Source organism: Vulpes lagopus, chromosome 15 (genome assembly GCF_018345385.1).
Source record: "Vulpes lagopus strain Blue_001 chromosome 15, ASM1834538v1, whole genome shotgun sequence".
Lineage (NCBI taxonomy): Eukaryota > Metazoa > Chordata > Mammalia > Carnivora > Canidae > Vulpes > Vulpes lagopus.
Window position 1 is genome coordinate 42,041,240 of NC_054838.1, and position 26,784 is coordinate 42,068,023.

At 45.7% G+C, this 26,784-nt stretch overlaps 1 protein-coding gene across 1 annotated transcript in view; it reads left to right on the forward strand.

Annotated features, from left to right (window-relative positions):
• FAT3 (FAT atypical cadherin 3) overlaps positions 1–26,784 on the forward strand; it is a 650,121-nt gene that overhangs the window by 595,213 nt on the left and 28,124 nt on the right. Inside the window, 5 exon segments of the mRNA XM_041730335.1 lie at positions 1,977–2,174; positions 4,984–5,782; positions 16,516–16,650; positions 18,501–18,658; positions 25,436–25,904. Of these exon segments, the coding sequence (XP_041586269.1) occupies positions 1,977–2,174; positions 4,984–5,782; positions 16,516–16,650; positions 18,501–18,658; positions 25,436–25,904 (1,759 nt within the window).

Consider the following 26,784-nt stretch of genomic DNA (forward strand, 5'->3'; position numbering starts at 1 on the left):
CCTCTCTTCTCTGATGCTCTTTCCAGCAGTCTGCCTTCTCCTCCCCTCTCCGGCTTCCCCCAAGCTGCCCCCAGGGCCTGCACCTTCTCGCATTTCCCTTTCTTGAAGATCCCAGCCCTCCTCCTGGGCTGCCTCCCAGGGTGGAGCTGCTCGCCTTGCCTCTGTGTGCTCACCCCAAAACAAAATGGGCTCTGCTTGCTGAACATTCAGTTTTATGACACCCATCAATCAGTCTGACAGACCATTTCCACATGCACCACAGGAGAAACAAGAATCGCAGCCATGAGCAGTGACCGTGGCTCCCGTCACCCTGGGGCCTGTCTCTGTCCTCTCTCCCCCTTCCTTCTCAGATGGTGAACCCTGGGGCTGGCTCTCTCTCTCTCTCTCTCTCTCTCTCTTCTCTCTCTCTCTCTCTCTCTCTCTCTGTCTCCCTCTCTCTCCAGTGGAGGAAATGGCCTTTATAAAGTGAGCAAACAAATCAATAAATCTTCTATTTTGTGTGGTGCTGAGTATGCTGTCACCGTGAAATAGTAAATCTGTGCAGGGCTGAGGCAGTGCCGTGGCTAATGCCAGAGGGAAACAGAGGCTAGTTCTTGATGACAAAAAGGCCACTTGAGGGGCTCCTGTGTGGCTCAGGAGTTGAGCATCTGCCTTTGGCTCAGTGTGTGATCCCAGGGTCCTGGGATCCAGTCCTGCATCAGGCTCCCCACAGGGAGCCTGCTTCTCCCTCTGCCTGTGTCTCTGCCTCTCTTTCTCTCTCTCTCTGAATCATGAATAAATAAATAAAAATCTAAAAACAAAGAAAAGGCCACTTGAGAGAAGGCACAAAATGAGAGGTCCTTAAGGTCCTTTTCTCTTTCTCCTTCAGAGAACATTCCTTGCTTTTTCCAAACCAGGATAATCTCCTTATTCCAACACATGGTTTTCATAAGACTAACTCAGCCCTGAAAGCTTGAGTGTGCCTGTCCGGTACGTGACTCCTGTCCACACTGCAGCGTATCATGGTCTCCATCTCTATGACCCAAACTTATTTAATGCTGAATCGATGTCATCAGAAGGCCTGAACTAATGAAACTGACTTCAGGCCCAAGCTGTGGTGATACCGAAGTCTAAACAGAGCAGGGCAGGAAAACCAATGCCTGAGCTACAGAGGAATTTAATTTGGCGTTATCAGACTAAGGAGAACCCTCGCCCCAAGAAGGGGTGACAAAGAGCCTTTGTGTCTCTATTTTGGGGAAAAGGCAGAGAGGTTCTGTAACATGATGCTTGAATGATAACATCAGGGTTTCCAAAAATTCTGATGACTTGAAGGATTTTCTTTCTCTTCATTCTCAGTTTGAGGAATAGTTTACCCCCCTTGCCCTTTTCTCGAGAAACCCGGCAGAACCGTGTTCAGAGGGGTGAGGTGTCAAGGCCCATTTCCCACCCGGCGTATGCCTTTGTGTACTTGCTGGGAAGTTGCCAGGACGTGCCCCAATCCCCACCCCATCCCCCGAGCAAGTCCAATCTTGTGACACCATGTCAGTGTTGGGCCTCAGCATGATCGTGTTGTGATGGGGTGATGAAGTGCCTTCCCATCCCAAAAGGTTGATGCTTTCTTGACCTTGAAGGGCCTTCCAACCTACCCACAAAAGGCTGGTGAGCACCCTGTTTCCCCAGAGCTGCTTAGGTGATCTCAGGGCCCTTCCAAACTGTGAAGGACAAGATGGAGCTGGTGCCACCCTGGGAGGTCCTGATGTTCCCACCTGCAGCTCAGCGTCTCAGGGGCAGTGGAGGGGAGGCAGCCAAGGATGCAGAGCATGATGCTTACAGACACCCGCCTATTTTCGGAAGAGAAAATAATATCACAGGGAATCCCTTCTGCTCAAAGCCCTATTTTCTCGCCAGTAATGATGGTTTGTTTGGTTTGTTTTTTTTTTTTCAATGTGAAGAGAGGTGTAATTTTATCTTCCTTTTTAATATCCTCTTTTATGCAGGAAAATAAGCCAGTAGGCACCAGCATCTTGCAGCTGGTGGTGACAGACAGGGACTCATTCCACAATGGGCCTCCCTTCTCCTTCTCGATTTTGTCGGGAAATGAAGAAGAGGAGTTCGTGCTGGACCCACATGGGATCCTGCGATCAGCCGTGGTCTTCCAGCACACGGAGTCTCCAGAGTACGTGCTGTGTGTCCAGGTACGACCCGTCTGTCCAGGTACAGCCCGTCCTCTGTCTGCATCAGGCCACCTTTGGCCTGTGCCTGTTGGATGGGTTTTCTTTGTTGAGCAAGTCAACAGAATTCATTACTGTGCAGGAATGTTCCCCCTTTTACTCTCAAATTCAATTTCACACCAATAAAAGCGGCCTCTTTGTGTGAAATTGAACAGGAAGGAAGGGAAGCATCATTGTTCAGAGGGACAATCCTGTAGGCTGTGCCAACCAGACAGTAGCTGGGCTGAAACCTGCATTCTAAAAACTCCCAGGGTTCTAACTGACCCTCCAAGACCACTAACTGGTCAAGGCTTGCTGCTTTATACTGAGTAGAAGTTGCCACATTACTCCACCCGCCAAAGCTCCCAATCTTTGTCCTAATGTGATTGAGGCATATCGTGGCCTCTGCTTCTGAAGCAGAATTTTGCTTGGTAAATTGTCCCAGAGAGGCAGGAGGGGACCAAGCACTCAGATGGCCGTGGCCTCCCAGCATGTCAGCTTCCTCAAGATCAATGGCCTGTGTGAAATGAAATAGGACAAAGAGGCCAAAGCATGGAAAGGGTGTGGCTAAGAGCAGGAAATGAGTTCTCAGGAATTAATTTTACCTGTACCAAGATTTGGGTCCCATCCGTGAAACTAAGTGATTTTTGATTCGCAGATGCCACAGAAGGCAACCCTAAGTCATTACTAATGGTAGCAATAATTATTATTTATGTTTGGATAGCATTTCATTGTGTTCATTATTTCTTAGAATAAACTATGGCTTACTCTGCTCCACGAAACCTTCCGAATTAATGGCTTTCGGCTCTGAGCATGTCCCTAAAGTTAAACTACCACCAAGTGCTAAGTTTCTGCCTTCACAAGGTCCCTGTGTGCATCAGTCACGTTTCCTTCCTTGCCTCACTTTACTCAGTACCTCCTCGTATAGTCACTGTTGCAGGAACCTCTTGGGTGACTCCTCATGCTTTCCTGATATATCCCTATGCCCCTTCCAGATTACTCATTCCACTTTGGTTTTGTCAGTGCCCTAAACCAGGCTTCCACCAACTGCAGCCTCTGGACCATATCTTGCCCTCACCCTGTTTCTATACATAAAATTTTGTTGGAACGTAGCCTAATCCATTCATTTACATATGCTCTGGCTACTCCCACACTGGAAACATAGTTGATTATTGATAGAGATCCTATAACCCCAAAGCCTAAAACTATTCCTTATCTAGCCCTCTACAGAAAAGGTGGGCCAACTTCTGCCCTGAACTAAAGCCTTCTGTGGCTCCCTAGTGCCTGAAAACTTGGGATCTGTAGGCTGAACTCCAGCCCCACATGCTCTGATTTTGAATTTCAGGGTCCTTGAGCAAACGTGGTTCTCCAGTCCTGCTCAGTCCACGGGCCCACTGAACAGTCCCCTCCCATCCAGAGGCTTCATGCCCTTTTGTCACCCCTCTGCTCGCTGACATTTGAGCGGGCATTGTCTGGCCTATGAAGTCCACGCTCATTGCTGTCCTTTGAGGCCTTCCACAGTTTGATTTCAAGTTCAGCCTGATTTGTTAAACTTACCTGTTCCTGCATGACTTTTCCCTTTCAGCAGCTCTGGTTCACATGATTCATCACATTAATTCAGATGCACTAAGTACTTCCAGGAGTCAGGCCTGTGCTAGGCACTTCGCAACCACTGTGTCTTTTCATCCCCACAACACCAGAACCCTGTGAAGTAGATTCTGCTATTATCCTCATGTTTAAAGGCACACAAATTGAAGTTCAGAAATGATAAGTAACGTCCTCAAGGCTAGACACACAGAGAATGGCAGTCAAGATTCAAACTCCATGTGATTGATGCCCAAGTCCCTGCTTTAACTCTCCCACCTACAAGGGCATATCTCCTCGGGAACACTTGACCTGCGAGGTCCATCCACCACATCCCTCCATCCTCTGACATCTGTGCTGACCCGGTCCATGGGAATCTGCCCATCTCTGGAGCTCTACAGCACTAACTACCACCATGTTGCACGTGGCAGGTGTTCAGTGAAGATCTGCTGTCGGAGGGGTGCTTCTATCAATTCCTGTATATAGAAGGAAGGCTACCGATTTTTCCCTTCTGCATCCCATTTTTTTATTCTAAACCGTAATATTGTGTAATTCACACCCAATATCATTTCTTGAATGTACAAAAAGGAGTTCTCTGGCCCAATCAAAGGTAAAGAATCCAAAAAGAACAAAGATTGCTCCTCCCGGTGAGAATACCACTGTATGCATGAGGTTCCCCCGTGGCTTCTGTTTCAAAATGAAAACCAGGCCAGTGTGTTGCAGGCATGTTGGATCTCAAAGCATGCTCTGTCCTTCCCTGTTCACCCCCAATGGCTACATTGTGTGGACACATTTTATTGTCCATAACAGAGTATACATGTGCACCCCTAAGGTGATAAATCATTCCTCTTACTGCAATGTGCGCCTTCGGTATTTTGCCGGGCAGTGACGAGATGGAGAAAGAGCAAACATGAGTAAAGGAATAAATGTCCTCTGAGTTTTGTTTTTTGTTTTTTGTGTTTTTTTTAATATTTTATTTATTTACTAATGAGAGAGAGAGAAGGGAGAGTCAGAGACACAGGCAGAGGGAGAAGCAGGCTTCACGCAGGGAATCCCACGTGGGACTCGATCACGGGTCTCCAGGATCAAGCCCTGGGCTGAAGGCGACACTAAACCGCTGAGCCACCTGGGCCACCCGAGTTTTGTTGTTTTTAAAATTATTCTGGTTTTTCTTAGTTCCTTGCCTTTCTCCCTCTGTTGGCTGTTTCAGGCGAAAGACTCAGGCAAACCTCAGCAAGTTTCTCACTCCTACATCCGTGTGCGGGTCATTGAAGAAAGTATTCACAAGCCCACGGCCATCCCCCTGGAAATTTACATTGTCACCATGGAGGACGATTTTCCTGGTGGGGTCATTGGGAAGATCCATGCCACAGATCAAGACATGTATGATGTGCTCACATTTTCCCTGAAATCAGAGCAGAAAAGCTTGTTCAAAGTGAACAGTCACGATGGGAAGATCATCGCCCTGGGGGGTCTAGACAGTGGCAAGTATGTCCTGAATGTGTCAGTGAGTGACGGACGCTTCCAGGTGCCCATCGATGTGGTGGTGCATGTGGAACAGCTAGTGCATGAGATGCTGCAGAACACTGTCACCATCCGCTTTGAGAACGTGTCCCCCGAGGACTTCGTGGGGCTGCACATGCATGGCTTCCGGCGCACTCTGCGGAATGCCGTCCTCACCCAGAAGCAGGACAGCCTGCGCATCATTAGCATCCAGCCCGTAGCGGGGACCAACCAGCTGGACATGCTGTTTGCTGTGGAAATGCACAGCAGTGAGTTCTACAAGCCAGCCTACCTGATCCAGAAGCTGTCCAATGCCAGGAGACATCTGGAGAACATCATGCGCATCTCAGCCATCCTGGAGAAAAACTGCTCGGGGCTGGACTGTCAGGAGCAGCATTGTGAGCAAGGCTTGTCCCTGGATTCCCATGCACTCATGACCTACAGCACGGCACGTATAAGCTTCGTGTGCCCGCGTTTCTACAGGAATGTGCGCTGCACCTGTAACGGTGAGTGTGGTTTGGAGTTCCCTCACATTTCCCACGATCTGAGTAGACTGGGCTGCCATTCTTGATAAACAGGCATTCATCCATTCACTCATTCAGCGAGATGTTTACTGGCCACCTACCATGTGCTGTCACCATGAGAGAAGCAGGACAGGCTGAGTCTCCACTCCCATGGAGCAGATAGCTTACTGAGCAGCACAGACCAGCAGGCCAGCAGGATCCCACGCGTTAAGTATTGCTAGGGGAAGTACGAAGTCCTGCAGGAGGACTTGACAGGTTGGGATAAAGCATAGGTAGGAATCAGACATGTGAGAACAGGCAAAGGAAGAAGAACATTCCAGGCCAGGGAGCAGCTTGTATTAGGAAGGTTCAGGGCAGGAAGGAAGCCCACACCAGGGGAGTGGGAGGGATGTTCTGTCCCTGGAAGGGTGGGCATGATGACAGATGAGATCTGTGAGCAGGCCCAGGGTTCACACAAGGGCCTTTAGCCGGGATGAAAATTGTAGAAATTGTCTGAAGGCAGGAGAAGCCGTGGGCTGATGTGAAGTGAAGAAGTGACAGGACCAGCTCTGGCTTTCACAAAGAGTGTGCCGGCTGCAGAGGGGAATGGAGTAGCCAGGGCTGGGCCAGAGGCAGGGCAACAAGTTAGGAAGCTATTGCCAAGGGTAAAAGCATTCAGATTTGCTTCTGTGAAAAATGTGCCACGTACCTAGGAGCTCAGCCAAGGGATGGATTCAGCCCTCAGAGCAGAGGAGATGGAATGGCTCAAGTTTGTTGATATAACCAGAGTCCCCAAACCTTGACCTTTCCTGGTCAGAGGCCATAGCCGCCCAGAGTCACAGGCCCACAGCGGTCAGCAAGAAGTATTGCTCTTTGCCTCCTTTCCTCTCTGACATGTGCAGCCATAAATTCACTGCCCTCTTCTCAGAAAATTACACCCAGAGTTTTTCTAGCCAGCATGAATTTGGCACAAAGGGGCCGTAGCCGGAAGAGAGGCCATCTGTAAAACATCCCTTTAGGTAACTGGGGACAGGCAAGCCTCTGGCCTCTTTCCCCCTATAGAAAGTTCTTGGTTGCAGTTTGGAAAAGAAGCTCCTCAAGAGGAGAGCCGTGAGATCACAGATCCCTCCCAGAGACATTCTGGCAGCCTCCACACAGCCCAGAAAAGTGCTAGTCACTCACCCTGTGGTCCCCAGTGAATTCTAGGCTTCCATCAGATAGATACTGTCATAGCTGACCTGTTGAATATGTAAATAAGCTCCAAGGTAACTCAATGCATGCATGCTAGATGCGATGCATTTCTGGCAGATGCCACCAACATGCAGGATTTATGAATGCCAGCTGTCCGGGCTTTACCTAGATTTCCTTTGTAGGCAAACTGATTTATGCACCAAAGCTCTGCAAGGGCCTTCATGCAGTGATTCACAGCAGGGTTCAAAAGAGGTTCACTGCAGGACAGGGTAGACCCTGCAGGAGAAACTAAACCAGCTAATTAATCCTCATGCTCCGAGAACTCATGTCAGTCAGCAAAAATCTATGGTGGCAGCAGTGTGCTAGGCACTAAAGTTTCAAGGTGGAAAAGACACAGTCCCTGCCCTTAGGAGCTGGCTACTGTGAGGTTGGTGAGCTTGCAAGTACGTATTTGCAATAACAAGATGTTATAATAAATGCCAGAGAATAGGAAGGACGGGATCCCCGCTATGGCCAGAGGGAAGCTCTCTGTGACACTTCTATACCACAGACTGTCTACGTCCAGGGTCTTGAGGTGTGAGTACGAGCTCATCAAGAGATGAGAGACATCAAGAGACAGAGGAGCCCAGACTTGGCAGAATTTCTAGAAAGAAGGAATTTATGGACACCTGGGTGGCTCAGCGGTTGAGCGCCTGCCTTCAGCTCAGGGCATGATCCCAATCCTGGGATCGAGTCCCACATCAGGCTCACTGCATGGAGCCTGCTTCCCCCTCTGCCTGTGTCTCCGCCTCTCCCTCTGTGTCTCTTGTAAATAAATAAATAAAAATTAAAAAAAATAAGGAGGAATTTTAACAGGTGATTTTTAACGGAGAGAGGGAGGTTTTTCACGAGACACTAATGTTTTAAGTGCAGGGAGTTTTGAGGTGGTGTCCTTGCCCAGGACTTCCGTTCTCTGGTCCCCATAAACCTTTCTATACCCAGTAAACCCAGAATGCCGGAAGCTTTTGTGATTCAACCCTCAGGCATCCCATGAAGAGTCCTTCTTGGTTTGAAAAGTGAACATTTCCTCAAAGAACGCTGTACGTCAGTTCAGGCTCATCTCAGAGCCTCTTCCAACCTTCAAGTCACTCTTGTAATTAAGCTGTAGAATAAAATACTGGATTTCAGTAGTAAAAACACTTGGAAAGGTCATCTGGCTCAGTTCCAACTTCAGCAGGTCATGTACAATAATCTCCATTTGATAAATGTGGCAACTCGGTGCCCTGCCCAAGATGGTACGACTGGAGAGAATGGCATGCAGATTCAAAAAAGGCTTTTCTTGGGCTCCTCTTTTTTTTTTTTTTTATTTATTTATCATAGTCACAGAGAGAGAGAGAGAGAGGCAGAGACACAGGCAGAGGGAGAAGCAGGCTCCATGCACCAGGAGCCTGACGTGGGATTCGATCCCGGGTCTCCAGGATCGCGCCCTGGGCCAAAGGCAGGCGCCAAACCGCTGCGCCACCCAGGGATCCCTTGGGCTCCTCTTTTATCTCCATCTGAAGAACAAGGGTCTTCCCTGTCTCCTGTGAATCATTAGCCCAGTGCTATATGCTTATAAGAATACTTGGATCACCTCGTTTTCCCCAGCAGACTGATCAGTAGCCTCACAGCACCGTTCCAGGACAGTAGAGGGGCTCTCAGACACCAGCATGCACACGTGAAGCTTACCAGAAATGCACATTGCTAGCCCCACACTCAAATCTAAAAAAAAAAAAGGTTTCAAGTGGAGCCTAGGAGTCTATACAAGTAGCCCTGGGTGATGCTAATGCTGGTGGTCAGGAAAGCAAACATGGAGAAATCTCACAGCAAGATAAGATAGGAAAGATTTCCTGCAGGTTCAGGGGGCAAGCTCTTCCTTAGAAATAGAAATAGCTCCCACTTCCTCTAAAGTGTCCTCTAATGAAAATACAGTGAGAAACTGTTAAGGAAAGCATTAGGCATTTTAGGCATTTTCTCATTTATTGGATGGAGAGGTAATTGAATTCAATAAATGCCCCCCTTAAAACACGCACGCACATGCACAACCAGTATTGACTACTCCTCGGTTTACCCTGGGAGCTTGGCAGATAACAATAAATGGACTTTCCACCACTCTGTGGAATAATTACGTTGATAAATAGAAGTAGCTGCCTATTCTGGACTGTGTAGCAATATTTATACAGATCTGGCCTCAATATGCTCCTCCCAACTTCCAACTCATCTTTCTCTCACACACAGATTTTGGGCCCAATTAACAAAATTAGCATCTTGAACCAAAATGCTGAGTTGCTTTGACAAAATGAAAGCAGACTTGAATTTTAGTGCCAAATAGGCTCATTAAATTCCAGCCACCATGGAGCATCATGTTTGAACATAACTTTAAGAGATACAAAGTTCTGATGTCATGAGATGACTCCTGGTAAACTACACATTTAATGAACATCAGCACTTCAGTTAAAGCCTGACACCAATTTAAATGCGCAGGGAATGATGGCTCCCTTGCACTCCTATAAGGAAAGCAAGAGGACAGAGCATCAGAGACAGCCCACAGGGCCGTGCTGATTGCTCATTTTTTAAAATTTCATTGACTTTTCAAAAGTCTGAAAGAAATATCTATCAAACGGGAGACAGGGCAGCCTGGGTGGATCAGTGGTTTAGCGCCGCCTTCAGCCCAGGGCCTGATCCTGGAGACCTGGGATCAAGTCCCACATCAGGCTCCCTACATGGAGCCTGCTTTACCTCTGCCTGTGTCTCTGCCCCACACACACCCCCTCATGAATAAATAAATAAAATCTTAAAAATATATATATTTAAAAAAGGGAGATAGTTGTCCAGGAGAATGGACTGTTTAGGAGACCATCAGAGTCTTAAGACCAGAGTGCTGATGGTAGTGACAGCCAGAGCTCCAAATAAAGTGAAAGGAGCATCAGCCGTGGGTGAAGCATGGTGGTAGCCAGGCAGAGTGTGAGCAACAGCAGTCCTGCCCCCACCCATGGGATACAGTGCTGTCACAAGATTATGTTGGGGAGGTGAAAGCAACTCTGGAGCACATTATGAAGGGGATGCCCACTGAGCTAGATGTGAAAGGATGCCTAGAATCAGGGCAGTGCTCCAGACCAAGAAGCATGAGAGCCAAGGCATGGAGGGAAGAAGCAGGGACAACAAAGTAACACTTACTGAGCTGTGATCAGTGACTGCCCTGTTCTTCAAACATAGCTAATTGCATTTGGCTCTCATAGTCACCATAAAGGAAGGGTATCATTAACTTTCCTCCAAAGTTGAGGAAACTAAAACTCAGGAAGATCAGTTGACTTGCTCAAAGTCACAGAGCTACGTAAACGGCTGTGCCATGCTTCTCAGCTGCCAGTCTCAAGCACGATTTGAGACTGCTTCTGCACAAGTTTGAAAGGAACTTGACTGTTCCCAATCCAACCGCCCACCCATGACAGACATCCTGTTCACTCCATTCCTGGCACAGTAATTCAACCAACCTCACAAGATGGGCCCAGGACAATTCTTCTCCCTTTGTGTGCACCCAAATCCACCTCCTTGTGATGTCACACATCTCCATCCATGAGAACCACCCAGAACCTGATCTAATTCCTCCTATACAAGCTGCCCTCCAGATATTCAAGTCCAGCTGTTATGACCCTTTGAATCCTCTTTTCTTAGGCAATCTGCAGGAGTTCCTTTGGTCCTTGGCTGCAAACAAATAGAAGCTATAAACAGTTGTAGGTGATACAGTTAGGGCACAGAAGAGCACCAAGGAGGGGTCTTTGGTCCCATTGGAGGAGTCCATGAAAGGCATTGGAAGCAGTGAAGCTTGTCCTATTGGGTCTCTGCCAGGCAGGGGATGCATCATAAGCAGAGAGAGCAGCAAAGAGAAAGGCCCAAGAATATGGGGTACCCTTTCCTTTGCCCATTCCCTCAGCAGTGATTGACTGCTGAAAAAATATCTCTGCTTGAGTCAGGCTCTGGGTGGGATGCTGGACAGGAAGTATAGTAGTAAGTGAGGCTGCCATGGCCCTCGTCCTCATGGAGCATGAGCCAGCATCATGTGCTCGATGAACGACAAGAATGGTAAGGAGTCAGGATAGTCCTGGGGAGGAATACCGTGGGACAGGTAAATGGAGTCTGTGATAGGCAGTCATGGTAATGCACTTCTAATAAGCACAATAAAATAAAATGGTGAAGGCTTCTGCGAGGCAGTAAGACAGTTAAAACTTAGCCTTGACAAGTTTTTTTAAAAGCAGAGAAAAATCTGAGATTGGGTGTGCACTCGGCCTGGGGCTCATTAAGGCTAACTCTCAAAGAAGAAAGCCAATAGTCCCCATCCCAGTGGCTTCAAATAACCTTCAGTGTAGTCTCTGAATCTTAACCAGTTTCCCCCTACAAACTGGGGAGTTTGCATTTTGCATTCATAACAGCTACATCCCTATAGATCCCTCATCTCCAGTACACACAAGTTCCAAAATGCCAGGAGAAGTTTGGAGGGGTCTACCCTGGTGGTGACACCAGCTTCTCAGCATGTGGATCTTCCCTTATCTATTCCACCCACCCACAATTGCCCCAGAGAGGAGGTCTTCAGTGAAACTGTGCTTAGCCTTCAGCGAAATCATTCAGAAAATACAGCTGAGCCAAGCAAACACCATTCCAGATAAATCTGTGCTTGTAGGAGAACCAGAAGAGACCACTTCAGATACAAGAGACCTCTGGAGAATATGTTTTAAACCTTTACGTGGGCCAAGAATTAAGAGGAAAGCTTATTGACTTGTGTGGCATTTGCTAAGGCATGGCATCTTGGCAAAGTGTGTGAATTTAGGGTTAGGATATATACCATTAGTTATTGGATCTACAATATAATGAGGCATCAAGAGGTTGAATCAGCTCAAAGTGTTGGTGATAATAATCACAGGTAGATACTGATATATTAGCTCAAGGCATAGACTTAATCCCGGTAGCTACAGGAATTCTGGGGGGGACAGGCAAGAGCCATAAATATGGCAGCGAGACCCTCCAAAGACCCCAAGAGGATCACCTTTCTTTTCTGTGCAGGTTCCAAAGCTCTGAAGCTTCTGCTCCAGTGAATTGTATGTTGTCAGCTTTGTAGAAAGTGACCTATTTTTCCACCTGAGCAGCGCTTCAGAATGTGGAAACCTTCTCTAAGAGAATAGCCACATTGCATGCACCTTTCTTCTGGCGGCAAGGCAGTAGAGAAAAAAATATATATATCTCTGCTTGAGACAAGGTAGCCGAGGGTCTGACCCTACAGTGGCCTGAGACGCTTATCAATAAAAAAGCTCTAGGCTTTATCTCATACCTCCTGTGCACACAGTGTTTCATATCATCTATCAATTTGCAAATCAAGAATTTGACCCAAAAAAGACAGCAAGAGAAAGGTTACACTTGAGTTCAGGTTTCTGCCATGTGGCTGAGTCAAACTTGTGTCTCCAGTTTTGAGATCCTGCAATAATTTGTTTTTACTTGAAGTTTCTCCCTTTAAAAATTGCTTTCACATACATTAGCCCATTTAATCCTCACAAGTTTCTGAACAATTATTATCCTTGCTTTTCAGAAAAGGATATCGAGACTCAGAGAGGTCAAGTGACCTGTTTGGAGCCACACAGTAAATAAGTGGCATAGCTAGTCAGAGCCAAGATCCAGGCCTGCTGCTTGGCAGATCCTTTCCTGTCACACTGTGCTGGCTTCTTGAGGGGACCTGGCCATGGGGAAGAGAGCTCTCTCTGTCCACTTTGTCTTCTTCTTTTTTTTTTTTCTAAAAACATCCAATCCTTCTGTCCTGCCACAACAAATGGTGTCAGTTGGTTTGATAAAGTGGGACCCTTCTCCCTTCATGCTAATTCTGGCACCAAATTGATGGATGCCTGGAGATGCAGGACATGTAGGTCTAGAGCCTCCACCCCACCAAGCTGTCACTGATCACAGCACAAGTTAATTAAACCGTGATTATTTAATGATAGTTAATAAGATAAACTTCCTCCCAGAGGCCAGTGGGACCTGACACTCTTGTCTCGTAACCACTACCATGATAAGGCACTGTAGACTCCTACAATAATAGGTGTATATACTTCCATGAAAGGGGGATCATATAAACATGATTTCTAAAAACAAGTTAACCCCACTGCATCTCTTTAAAGCATACTGGGTTTTATGTTGCTAGAGGATTTTGGGCTTTCCTGAAAAGAGGGTTATTATCCCCAGAAAAGTGTCCCTGGGACCCAAACATCTGGGTATATCTGAGGTCAAGGGACACACAACATTGTTCAGAGTTGGCGTCCAAAAGTCAAGTCCCTCTGACAATATATATGTCCGAAAGGACCTAATATCTTATCCTAATTGATAGGGAGGGAAGAACTACAGTAACGTAGATGGAGAATATTTAATTTGGGGAAACCGTTTTTTGTAGCAGAGTCTATCCCTATTCTGAATAGACTGCATTTTACACACATGCTCACATCTGTCCCCAGCCAAGGAGGACATCACGTTTCACCCTGACCTCCAGACTCTCATCTGCCTTCCTGCTCTTTTGAGCCACAGGATTGCGGACCAAACCACGAGCAGAGTGAGCTGACAGGAGCAGCTGGAGTCTGAATGTTTACCACTGCTGCGGTGCCGGGCTGGGACTTGGTGAGGGGGGCGCCGGAGGATTTTTCATGCATCAAGAGATAGATCACTTGCCAAGAACTGTCCCCCTTGCCTTAAAAAGCCTATTAAAAATAAAAAGAAAGAAAAAGAACCTATCAAAGTCAATGGATGCTAGAATGAATAGAAATATACTTATTATATATCTAATAGGCATATTACTATTACTTTTAGAATGTACAAATTATAATACTTGCATTAATGTAATTTTTTATATATCCTCCATCTAGACTTTTCATAATGGGCACTGGATTTAACATAATCCATTAATTTAGTGGATGTAATTATATGGGTTCTATGGTTATGACATGATGAAAAGAGAAAAAGCTGTGAGTTTGAACCCCAGCTGCTGGTCTGAGTGGCTTTGGCTTTAAACCAAGATAAGAGGGATGACAGAGTAAAAAACATGCCAGCTACTAGCGCAGGACTGATGGTAAGAGAAAAGGTTAAGAATGTGGATAAAAGGGAGACGTACTCAAGTGCTGTTTTAACCGGAAATACTGTTTAGTTTTTATTATATATGCTTAAAGCTTTTTTTTTTAATCTTGCCATAATTCCTGTAGGAGAAAATAGCTTTCCTGTCATGGGTCTGAAATTATCTAGCCCTCTTTCCCAACCCTTTGAAATAGTGGCCTTTAAACTGGACTTTTGACAATGCACAGTTTCTTAACAGTGTAGCCTAGCACTAGAGTAGAAAGGTGATGTGTGTCGCTGTGTCTCAGAAACAGAAATTTAAAGAAAGATATCCTTTGGCTGGCTAAAGTAGGACAAGGAAAAAGACACATCCATGGAATGGGAAGAAACAGATTTCTTAAATATATAAACTACTGTTTCTGTGTCTGATGGGAAGGTGATGCCCAGGTAATTCAGAGTTACATCCATTTGGTGGGATGTGTTTTGTGATTCATTTATGCACATGGCCACCTTCACATGGCCAAGGTTAGCGTTGGGCTAAATTTGCATTTTTGAGCATCTACTAACGAGTCAACATTTAGGAGCAACCGGGAAGTGTGCAGGCCATCTGAAACTGAAATGAAGCCACGCATGGAGACAGGAAAAAGTCAGCTGGCAACTTTTCATGAATGAGCATTAACACATGCAAGCAATAGAGCCACTCACTAGGACTGGCTCATTCCCATGAAACACAGCCCCTTGTTACTCAAGCCCGAATTTAAAATGCTCCCTTCTTTTGTGAGGACTTCTGACATTCTCCCGGGAAACACAATTGTCCCTTCTCTGGTTGCGCTCACGTACCTCTATCAGAGTGGTTACCTTATTGTACTGTCCTCATGTATTTGCTCATTGTCTCTTATAGGGAAGGAGGAAGAGGTGGTATTGTTTGCTTTCATCTTTATATGTCCAGGTTTATCACCTCTTTGGCCCTGAAAAATTCTTTGTAGAATGCACACACCAAAACTTATTTAAAAACTGGTTATCAGAAGCCCTTTGAAGCAGATCATAAGGTGGCAGCATGGCTGTTTTAAGTTGCATAAATATTGATAAATACATGGTAGGAGTAAAGATTTCTTAGGACGAAAATAGGAAGATGTATTCTGGGGCACTTACGTCTTTTAGAACCATTTGTAGAGATCATTCCAAATTTTCAGTTGAAAATCCCTTCATCTTCTAAGACTTTGTAAGCTGGATTGTTGCCAAGAGTATCTTTTATGGCTCAGCTCTAAACTGGTGGAAAATAGGATTTACAAATTCTGAGTTTGCTGGTGCTACTTATATTGCTCTTCTCAAGGATTACAGTTTTTAAATGTTTATATGTAGTAGCATTAAATTTCTGCTTTCTTCTGGACAAAGAAATGACTGTGTAATGGGACAATATGCTTAATGATGAAGAAGGAGTTAGGATGGAAGGGAGCATGGTAATGGGTCAGATCATCCCAGGAAAAAACCTGCTGATGTCTGCATGTTCTTGGTTTGCAGAGTTGGTGCGCCTTTAGGCCACTACTAACTCAGTCGTGAGCAATTTTTCAGTCGTGTCTCCTTTTCTAGAGTCCTTTTACTGCTCAGACTCTCACCACGTTGAAAGTGGCCTAATCACATTTGAACTACCCAAGATTTCTGAAACAGGCGCTTCTGCTGGTGGACCCGCATTTGCCATCACCACAGTTCTGAAATGATTCACTTAGGTCCTGAATTTTGCCTTCATCAGTTAATCTGTTTTCTAGGATTTTCTTTCTGAGGGATTAACCTTTCATCTCACTGTGCTGTGAACATCAAACAGGTAGCCAGAAAACCTATCTTTGCCCAGGGTAATTTGACTGTTTTTGGTAGGCAGTAGGGCACATTTACAGCTAATCGATACAAGAGCAGGTAGCAGAAGGGACTAGGAAACAATGGAAAGTGTGCCTGCACAATTTAGAATTAGTCACATTTTTCCTTAGAAGCATCTTTTTTCTTTCCCCTCTGAAAACAACAGCTAACATCTTCTGAAGTCTACCCCTCCCAGAGATTTTCAGGGCAAGAAGAGGGTGTAGGACAAATGAAAACTCGAGCAGTGCCTTCAGGTGGGTACCAGGATGCAGAACCCCACTGCACCAGAGGCTGTGTAGGGTGATTTTTTTTTTCAGTTAAAGTTGGCCCAGTTACAACCTTAGCATATTTTAACCTAAAAGGAAGAGCTCCATTTATTCTTCTCAGCCAACCTTCTTGAGTCTGGTGGTGAGCTTTTGGCAGACTCAGAGACATCTGATGGGTGCACACACCAGGTGAAGACCATTCAGGTGTCCCTGCTTCTGGTTGGCCTCTTTGTCACAAGAGCCTACAGAGCCCAGCTCTTGAACCATTACAGTGCACCCTACAATGTAAGGGATTCCCTGTGTACTGATCATGTGTGTTCCCTTTTGTCACAGGAGGACTGTGCCCAGGGTCCAATGATCCTTGCATGGAGAAGCCGTGTCCAGGGGACATGCAATGTGTTGGTTATGAAGCCAGCAGGAGACCGTATCTCTGCCAGTGTCCACCAGGAAAGCTCGGCGAGTGCTCAGGTACAGAGTGGGGTGGAACTATGAGGGTCTAAATTCATATTCCTGAAGCACTTGCCCTTGAGTAAATTACATTGCCCTAGCTCTTCTCCGAGACATTTCTGTCTGCATGCAACATTTACCTTCAGAATGGACCACAGCTAACATCCATTCTCAAATGTTCTTGGGATTTATTACAGCTTCAGTCTTTGCTGAGGAAACATGCAATGACCGTGGACTCCTTGTATGACAGGAAGACCACAACATGTGCTTTCAATCGTGTCCCATGGATGTTAAGAGTATAAACTGGAAAATAGAAGGCTGTTGGTTAGGCAGAGAAGTCAGAGTATCCATGGCATGGCCTTTGATGCTCAGAGGGCTGTACAACCCAGAGCCACAAAACAGAGCTCAACAGAAGGTACAGCTCAGCCAGTCCAGTTGACCATCCATAGAGTCAGGCCGGCCTAGAGCACCAAGTAAGCAGACTCTCCACTGGAGATGTTCCCAAAGGAGAGGGACCTCTGTGTCCTAAGGGGAAGAAAAGAAAAAGGAAGAAACATATTTATGTCATTTCGATCCAAATGATCCTGTTTCTGATCTTCTCTCATTTGCAGTACTTTGCTGGATTCACATATTCCCTATCACATCTAAACTCTAGAAGTATTCATTTTTGGTACCAGTAGAACTCTCTTTTGGGTAGAGAATGTATTTAAAACACAGGTACACTGATACCCTTTTTGGAATCCAAGAAATATTTATTAAGTGGTGATTATAATAGCAATTACAGGGAGAATACAAAATGATTATGCCTACTATATGCAAAACACTTCGTTAACCATTGCGTCTTAGAAATTCAGCCTCTGCCAAGAGAAGCACTGTCCTCAAACATGGAAGCCACAGCTCTTTCATAGATGATTTCAGGAACAGAGCTGCCCATGAAGTGAAGAGATCACTGGCATACTTGCCTTTGAAGTCACCTGGGACTTAGATTTGAAAGATACTTATGCTGCCCCTACCCCCACACACACACCCTGTGTGTCCAGCAGGTGGGTGTGGAGGGTGACCACAAAGCCATCAAGTCTCCTAACTTGAGATGTCACTTTCTGCCCATCTCTCTTCTCTTTTCTATGTAGAAAACTTTTGATTGTCCATGATTTTTCTCCATTTAATATATTTTCACACTTCCCACCCCTCCTCCAGTGAGACAGCTTTTCAGCATCATTTTGCTTGTTGGAACATAAAGTTGAGAGTCAGTACAAAAGAGGGTGAACTCAGAATTGGGCAATGTGGCTAGCACTGCGGATTCTGGAAAGGCAAGCCTTGAAATTCATGATCATAATGTAGAGTCATGACGGCACGGGAACAAGACACAAAAGTCCTGCTTTCGGCATTAGTGCAGATGACATAAATTGGCTATTTGGCATTAAGATACTCGGGGGGAGATGAGTACTCTTTAAAAATGGCTTTATCTTTCTTTTGTTTCATGGAGTGGAAAGTTTTTGAGTGTGTAAGTGACCGGTGGTGGACAGGAAGGGCGTATCTTTCAACAGTGCTAATTCTAAAATGGGAATAGAGGCTCTAAGAAACCAGATTATACAATGTACCAAGTACAATGTACCAAGTTCCCATTGGCAGGAGACCGTTGAGATTTTGTGGTATCTGATGCATTAATATTTCTTTTCACTTTGGAATGAAAAGTGTGGCCTGAAGTGGCAAGAACCCGTTTATCATCGAAAGCAACTTTTCCTCAGTGCTTTCGTTAACTTCCCACAGTCTTTAATCAACTCGCTTGGTGGTTGTTGGGTGAATTCATGTGTCCCTGACCGTTTCTGGATGTTCATAGTGTATATGTCTTCTCCTAATGGTCTTCTCAGGGCACACTTCTCTCAGCTTTGCTGGAAACAGTTACATCAAATACCGGCTTTCTGAAAATAGCAAAGAAGAAGACTTTCGGCTAGCTCTGCGTCTGCGGACCCTGCAAAGCAACGGGATTATAATGTACACCAGAGCAAATCCCTGCCTAATTCTGAAGGTAATTAAAATGGGTTATCTTTTCCTGCAGTCGGTTCTCATGTTAATATTTTGGCTTGTGGATTGGGGAGTGAAATCTTTTTTGTCTTTTGAGTTCAGAAGACCAGAAACTGGCTTGAGGGCAAAGAGGAGCACCAGCAGTCCCGGGAAGTGTGCCAACACCCCATTTCCTTTTATACATTCGGCTTCAGAATTGGCTCTTTGGATATTGGGACATGTCTCTCTAGAGTGGGTTCAAGGGCTGCCCTCCTTTGAGCTGTAATCATGCAACGGTTCATTAGAATGCACTTCCTAATCAATTCCACGGCAAGGGTGGTCCTTGAAAAAGATTGGCTGTGTCTTCTTCTCCCACGTGGGCTGATCCCCACTGACCTCTGTGGGTGACCTCTGTTCTTACTTGGGGAGGAAGTTGGAGATCTCAGTTATAGGAGGTTCCATGTGTCCTATCGTGGCCTTAGTAGCCCAATTATTAAATCCTTGCCAGCCTCAGGAACGCTCCAAAGCAGCCAGACTTCCTTGACAGCAAGCAAGTCTGGCATTTGTATGCAGCTCAGGGCTTTGGATGCCTTCATGAAACCAACAACAACACTAACCGCTTTATGCACCTCATTTATTTTTTAATTACAAAGTTACTATAATAAATGTATTATAAACTATCATCCCTATCTGATCAAGGAGAGAACAGAGATTCAGAGAGGTTAAGGTAGTTATGCAAGGTTGTCCAGCTAATGAGCGCCAAGGCCCAGACCTGCCTTCCAATCTCTCTCACTCCAGTCTCTCTCACTCCATGCTGCTACTCTGTGTGATCTCCCCCAGCCTTCCATCTTGCTGCTACATTTCATCAAAAGCCACATTCTGGGCATCTGTCGACCCAAGGACGCCTTCCAGTCCAGGAGGAGAAGGGAGAAGGAGAGAGATATTTAATCTGACGCTATTCTCACGAGGTTACTGTCCCAGCCCATTGGAAGTGTGTTCAGAGGCAGATGCAGTCTGATCAGTAGGAAGTGCCCATACAAATGGAAATGGCTGGCAATTTTCTCCTTCCTAGGGTTCTATCACTGGGCTTAATTGGGATCATGGTGAGCCTTTATAACTTTTGTCCTTTGATTGTTTGATAGGTCACATCCAAGTTGATTAGGTGACCCAGGCTTTAATCCTGGAGAGAGAAAATTGTGTAGGATATTAAATGCCTGTGGCTTCCGCTTTCATATAGACTTTTACTTACCTGCTTCTGGTACCGCCAGGTGCTCCATGGTGGCCAGAGGAAATAAGTGGGGAGTTGGAGTTTAAACTTCTCATGGGGACTCTCCCACTACTTGGCCTCATTCAATTCTGAGAATAATTTCAGCTCTGGGAAGGAAAGCAGCATTTTTAAAAGAAAACCAGAGAAGCAAGGGATGCACACTTTTAGCAAACAGTGAGTTCAAATCAGAGATGCATGGTGGAGGAAGAAAAATGCAAAGACCAAAGTCCTGTCTTTATAACCTCCTGGCCCCTGAGGCGACCAGCCCTGGGTTGGCAGATCCTTTCCTAAATCGCCCTGAGAGATGGGGTTTTGTGTAACTGCTGGGGAAGTGCTAGGCCCCTTCAGGATTAGTAGCTGCTAGGGGCTTGGCATAAGTGTTACCCATTTTCCGCTTCTCCTTCAAGCTCCAACAGGACTGCTGGTTGCAGAACTTCCTTATGAGGCAACCACTTAGCAGATCTCTTCTATAGTATTACATTTGAGAGCGAACAAAACCACTGGACCTGAATGGCCAGATCCTAAAATGGAGTTTGTCATCTGACACTTCGTTGGCAAAGGTCTAAAATGTGCAAGTCCCTGGGGATGGAAAAGAGGAATAATTAAAGCTTTTAGGCAGCTCTAGCTCCTAAGGTATATTGTATTTCACGAAACAAACGTGTTTCTGAAAGTTGTGTAAATTGAATCTCTGTAAATGGAATTCTAATAAACTATGGTTGGTTGCTGTTTGAAGGAACCCTTCCATTAATCCCTTTGTGATGTGAATAATCACCCCCAATCTGTCTGTGGGCTGAGTTTGCTTTTCATATGTTGAGTTTGCCTAAAGCAGGACACAGCTGTACTGAACTACTGAAGATATTCTTCTACAGTCGCCAGGAATATCCACTTAGGGGATTTGAATCTGTTTACTTAACATTTCCAGCCTCATGCAAGATTTAATTTCATTGGCTTTAGGTACAGTATGTGCCTTGTACTCAGGTTCAACGACTATCAACGACTACACTGAAATGCTTTGTTTAAATTGCACCTCTTGGTTGTTTATATTTTCCCAGTTAGAGTACATTCTCTAAAAAGTCCTTGAGATGATCTATAGGGGTAAAGGGCAGCCCTCAAAGACAGTTGCAGAATTGCATGGGACCTCAAGAAATGAAAATACTTGTGGACACGGAGCCCCACTGCTTCTTAGCAACAATGGAGGTGCTCATTCCTCTATCGACCATTGGTACCCCATCTTCTTCCAGAAGAGATTCCAGGCTTACCATAAACACCGAAGTGCAATAAGATCAGAGCATCCCTAAGATGAAAATAAAAGGTTGAGACCCAACCAAGGCAGTGGGAAAAGCAAATATCATCCTTAAAAAATCTAGACCAAGGGTTGCTGTGTCAGTTGAACACAAACCATGACTCTGAATTTTTTGGAAGCCAACACAAGAATAAAAAGGGTGGAATGGCTTCTGTGGCTCTTCTCAAACCTGTGAAAGAAACCTGTCATAGCACTGAGAGAGATTTATGACTTTTTCCCTGTATCGGTCTTTTGGGCCCAATATCCTAGCGAAAGTACAAGAAGTCCCAGCTTGTTAATCTAGAAATGTCATTATTTCATTTTGTGGGGAAGTTATAGATGACACATGGCTTCGTTTTGATGATTCTCAGACACGGCTAACTTAAAACCCCAGGAATAAAAAAGAAGATGGTCAGGGAAAGCTCATTTAGCTTTTAAAACAGCCCACTTAGAGTGGCCGGATCTTTCCAACATAGAAAAGTAAGAAGGAAGCTCTCCTGAGATTCAAGGATCTGTGTAAGAGTATCCCTGAGAAGTGAGTTAACTTATAATATTTGCAATATGATGATAATAAAATACCTAAAAGTTTACAAAGTACTTTACAAAATATATGCATATATTTTTACTCTCACTCTCCTGTGCCTAGATATGAGTTCCGCCTTTTTTGCCTGTGAGGAACAAGTTCAGAGAGAATCTGTGGGCTTGCCCAAACATAACTAGTCAGCAGTGGACCTGGCCCTCTGAAAGAAGCAAGGAGTCAGGAGTACTACAAGTGTTTATCAAAAGAAGAGGTTTGGAGAACTGGGATGATAATGTATTCATTTAAGGCATTTTTTTAATGATTTCATTTATTTATTTATTTGAGAGAGCGCACGAGCAAGGGGAAGGGCAAAGGGAGGGGGAGAAGCCTACACCTTGCTGAGCAGGGAGCCCAACACGGGGCTCCATCCCAAGACCGTGGGATCATGATCTAAGCTGAAGGCAGGTGCTTAACCAAATTAGCCACCCAGGCGCCCCTAAGGTATATTTTTTGAGCCAGATAACTATTGATGGCAGCCTTGAACACAGGTTTTGAAAAAGTTCCCTTTACAAAGAATATTTAATAACTTTCTTACAAGTTTTGGGGCTTTAGTGCATTTGCTAGCACCACGCACCAAGGATCTGAAGCAGTAAGACTTTGTGCCATCATTTATACTTTTTCACTCAAAATCCTACTTTCCTACAAGATGAATTCTTGTAGCTCTGATATCTTGTCTTCTGAGCCCCAAGCCACTCAAGATCCAGGTTAAAGTTCATCACTGATTTCAGACAAAACCTAAATATCTTGTAACATAGGAGCCATGCTCTGTGAATTATGCATTTCATTGAACAAATTGCCTACCTGCCTCCCCCAACCCAGAATACCATTTTCGGTCTTTGCTATGGACTTTTTTTTTTTAATTTTTTACAGTTTCATGCACAGTACAATTTCAATTAATATAGCTTGCCCTCTGACTTGAGAAAGCTTTGTCCCCTTAAAAGAGAAATCCTTTCAAACTGAGTCAACCCTATTCAGAGACAGAGAAAAAATAAATATGGTCAGAGCACGAGTTTCCATTGTGAACAGACTCAGACATCAAAGTGTTCTCTGGTCTCCCCAGCATCATATGCATGCAAGATAGGAAAAGATTAACTTTTGCAAAGTTGCCTTTTACATCAGCACTCTGGTGTGTCATCTAACCAAGACTTAGAATTCCAAACTCCTAGAATTTTGAGGATACAAATCACTTTTGTTTTCCAAAGGCTAAGGATGGTCTAGACACCAGGCTTCCTCTTTATTCAGCAGGTTGCTGCTGTTAACTTTTCTCAACAGAAAAGCAAACTTACCTCTACTCAGTGTCATTCCGGTATAAATTTATGTTTCTTAGTTACAGAACTGCGATGTCAGTGGGTACATTAGAGCTACATCAGTTCTCCCAGATGATTTTGTGACTTGGTTGTTATCCCCAGAGGTAGGGAGTGGGGTTGGAGAGGGGAATGGACCGAGTAATATATTAATTGAATACATCATTTTATAAAACCTCAGATGAATTGCACCCTTGCCACCAGATCTTCCTTGATAGTCTGGGGACACCACTCTGTAGCCACGGAGCATAACAGCAGATGGACTGTGCCGGAGGAAGGAACTCCCCAAAGTCACATTCGATCATTTTATTGCTTATATTGAAATAAAAATATGGATATTACCCAGGAGTTGTTCCTGAGCAAATATACTGGTATGATTTGTGATATCCATTCAGTCCATTTGGTTGAACCAAAAAAATGACTGAGGCAACAGCATAGATTCCATATGAAAGCTCTCTGAAAACAACATAAATATTTGCCTCCAGTCTTTTTACATTTATACACTTGCATTTCAGAGTGGAGTATGCATGTACTATGTACGAGGTAGCTAGCCATTCTGCAACGGACACAGGCTCCTTGTGAAATAAGCCACAGCAGTTATCTCTGCTCACCGCATCAGGGATCCCAAGCCCAGAGAGGCTAACCAGTTCTCTTCAGGTCACCTGGGTGTGGCGTGACAAGGCCTGTGTTAGAGTCTTCATTTGTATGTCCCCAGGGCTCTGCCTTGTTCACACAGCCCCCTGCCTTCCTTATACACGTGCTTTCATGGCATAAACTTTGTATGCAGGAAGAGAAGGTGCTAGAGAATCCACAGAGGCAGAAATGGGAGTCCCTAAGAATCAGTTGTCTGTGCAACATACGGAGGCAGAGGTAGAGAAATATTCCCATTCATGAGAATGAGTGATATTGTGAAAATCCCTATCAGGCTGTCCAAAATCAAACACGTTTTGGAAAGAGTGGGTCTGTCTGTTTCTATGAATTTGTCTGACATACCTCGTTAGCTCTTAGAGATCTGGAACATCTGTGGTCCTTTCCCTCTCTCCACAAGTTTGTGTTCTCTGCCCAGATTCTGGCACAGCACTCTTGATGTCAGCAGATCTTAAAGGAAGGCCTGCTGCCCTTGCGTCATGCAAATGTTGGCCTCCCCAAGATTCCTTTGCTGGGTCACACAAAGAGACCAGAAAAGTACCTTCCATTTCATAGGCTCTGGCTGTTAATCATGTCCTGCCCAGGATCCGTTTGTTGGTAGGACAAGGGTCCAGCATCATTCCCTGGATCCTCAAGCCACCTTGCATTTCTGAGAAATACAGATGAGGGTGGACCACAGGCCAGCACATCTCCTCAGCAACAGTTGAATCCAGGTCTCCATGGGGGACCAGTCCCTAGCCAGCAGGTCTTGGCCAGCCACCATCACTCAACAATACACACTTTCTGAGTTTAATGTCCCCGTGGGGTTAGGTAGCCTCCTGGAACAGACTTGGATGCCCTCCCTGCGCCACTGCAATCAAAGCAGCAGGCAGGTCTCTGTTGTAGTGACCCTAGAAGAGGGGCTGGGAGCATCTATGAGGTGTGAACAGTTAACCAAAAAATCCTTCTGGGAGGTCAGATGTCATTGAAGATACATAGCTGCATTCTAAGCAAATGGCCAAGCCCTGAGGGCTTTGTGAGATCATCTTAATCTGAGTGGTGAGCAGCAGTCCTAAAGAACCGTTTTAAAGATATGCCAGTGTTAATATAGAAGGGGTTTAGAATCTTAAATATATATGAAGCTGGGAAGTAGGATATCTTTTATTTCTACCTGGCTTCTTTCTCTCCCCTATAGCACAGTCACACGGACTTACTTGTGGGTATATTTGTATTTCTGTTTATTTTTTGATTTATGGCAATCTCCCCTGCTAAAACATAAGCCCCATGAGGTCAGAGATAATAACTCTTTTTGCTCGCAGTGGTCTCCATAGCACCTAGAACACTGCTTAGCACATAGTAGATGTTCAGTAAATATTTGTGAATAAATATCAAGTTCACAGAAATCATTCCTGTGGTAATAATAACTAAGAAGGGTGCAGAGAATCAAGAGATCCCTAAACAAGATAGGGCAGTGAACTTTCAAAGGGCAAAGATCCAGAGAATAGGAACATTCTTAAATATAATTGTGGATTCAGGCAGCTGTGCACATGTTACCAATTACGAGATTTGTGAAATCTCAGGCATGCCTTTGCATGCCCTGCCATGGGGAGCGAGCAAACCACACCAGACTTGCAGATGGGTCCATCCTAGGGCCTCCCTGTGGACAGGGTGGGAAGAGGGTGTCCAGGCCTATGTTGCCAGATGCATACTGAAAAGCGCTCCGGTGCTCCTTCCCCACACAGATCGTGGACGGCAAGCTGTGGTTCCAGCTGGACTGTGGCAACGGCCCGGGGATCTTGGGCATCTCGGGCCGCGCCGTCAACGACGGGAGCTGGCACTCTGTCTTCCTGGAGCTCAACCGCAATTTCACGAGCCTGTCCCTGGACGACAGCTACGTGGAGCGGCGCAGGGCGCCCCTCTACTTCCAGACCCTGAGCACCGAAAGTACTATCTACTTCGGGGCGCTGGTGCAGGCCGACAACATCCGCAGCCTGACCGACACGCGGGTCACGCAGGTGCTGAGCGGCTTCCAGGGCTGCCTGGACTCGGTGGTGCTGAACAACAACGAGCTGCCTCTGCAGAACAAGCGCAGCAGCTTCGCAGAGGTGGTGGGCCTGACCGAGCTGAAGCTGGGCTGCGTGCTCTACCCCGACGCCTGCGAGCGCAGCCCGTGCCAGCACGGGGGCAGCTGCTCGGGCCTGCCCTCCGGGGGTGAGTGACCGCGGGCACCTGCCGGTCAGGGGCGGGGTGGGAGGCAGACGGGCTGGATCTTTTACAGGCCTCATCAGCCCAGGTGCTCGCCCTGAGAGGAGTATTCATTCACCCCAGGTGCTGGCCGAGCTTCCTTCTCCCTTTAGGGGGGTCCGGGAGCTTCACAATTACAATTTAACCTATCCTTTTTTTTTTTTTTAAAGATTTTTATTTATCTATTCATGAGAAACACTGAGAGAGAGAGGCAGAAATATAGGCAGAGGGAGAAGCAGGCTCCTTTTGAGGAGCCTGATGTGGGACTTGATCCCAGGACCCCAGGATTACGCCCTGAGCCAAAGGCAGATACTCAACCACTGAGCCACCCAGGTGTCCCTTAACCCATCCTTTTGCAGCAACCCACAGGCACAGGGCACTTCAGGAGTCCAGAGATGCAATCACGGCAGCCCCATCCCCTTTTACCCCACACCCTTCCAGGCCTTCGGGGGAAATAGGACCCCCTTTTAAGTATCCGCTCTCTTGAGCCACCTGTGTGTCACTGCAGAATGATTGGTGGCAGTCTCAATCATGATATCCCCATGCAATCCTTTGTCACACAGACATGTAACTTCACTAGAAGCTAAAGGGAGGGGAGAGTTGAACCCACCATTCCAGGAATGGAAATATAATAGAGATGCTTTGAAGCATGCTCTTATGTATTAAAAATAAAGATAATGACAATTCTATAAATGGGTCAAAAGTCAGGAATAAAGGGAGGGCAATTTACATGAAATCTCAGGACAGATAAACAGTCAATGAGGGCATGATGATTTATGCCAGTAAACTCTTTCCCCAGACATATATCATGAAGAAGAAAGAAGAGGGGAAGCCAGAAAAAGCGGGG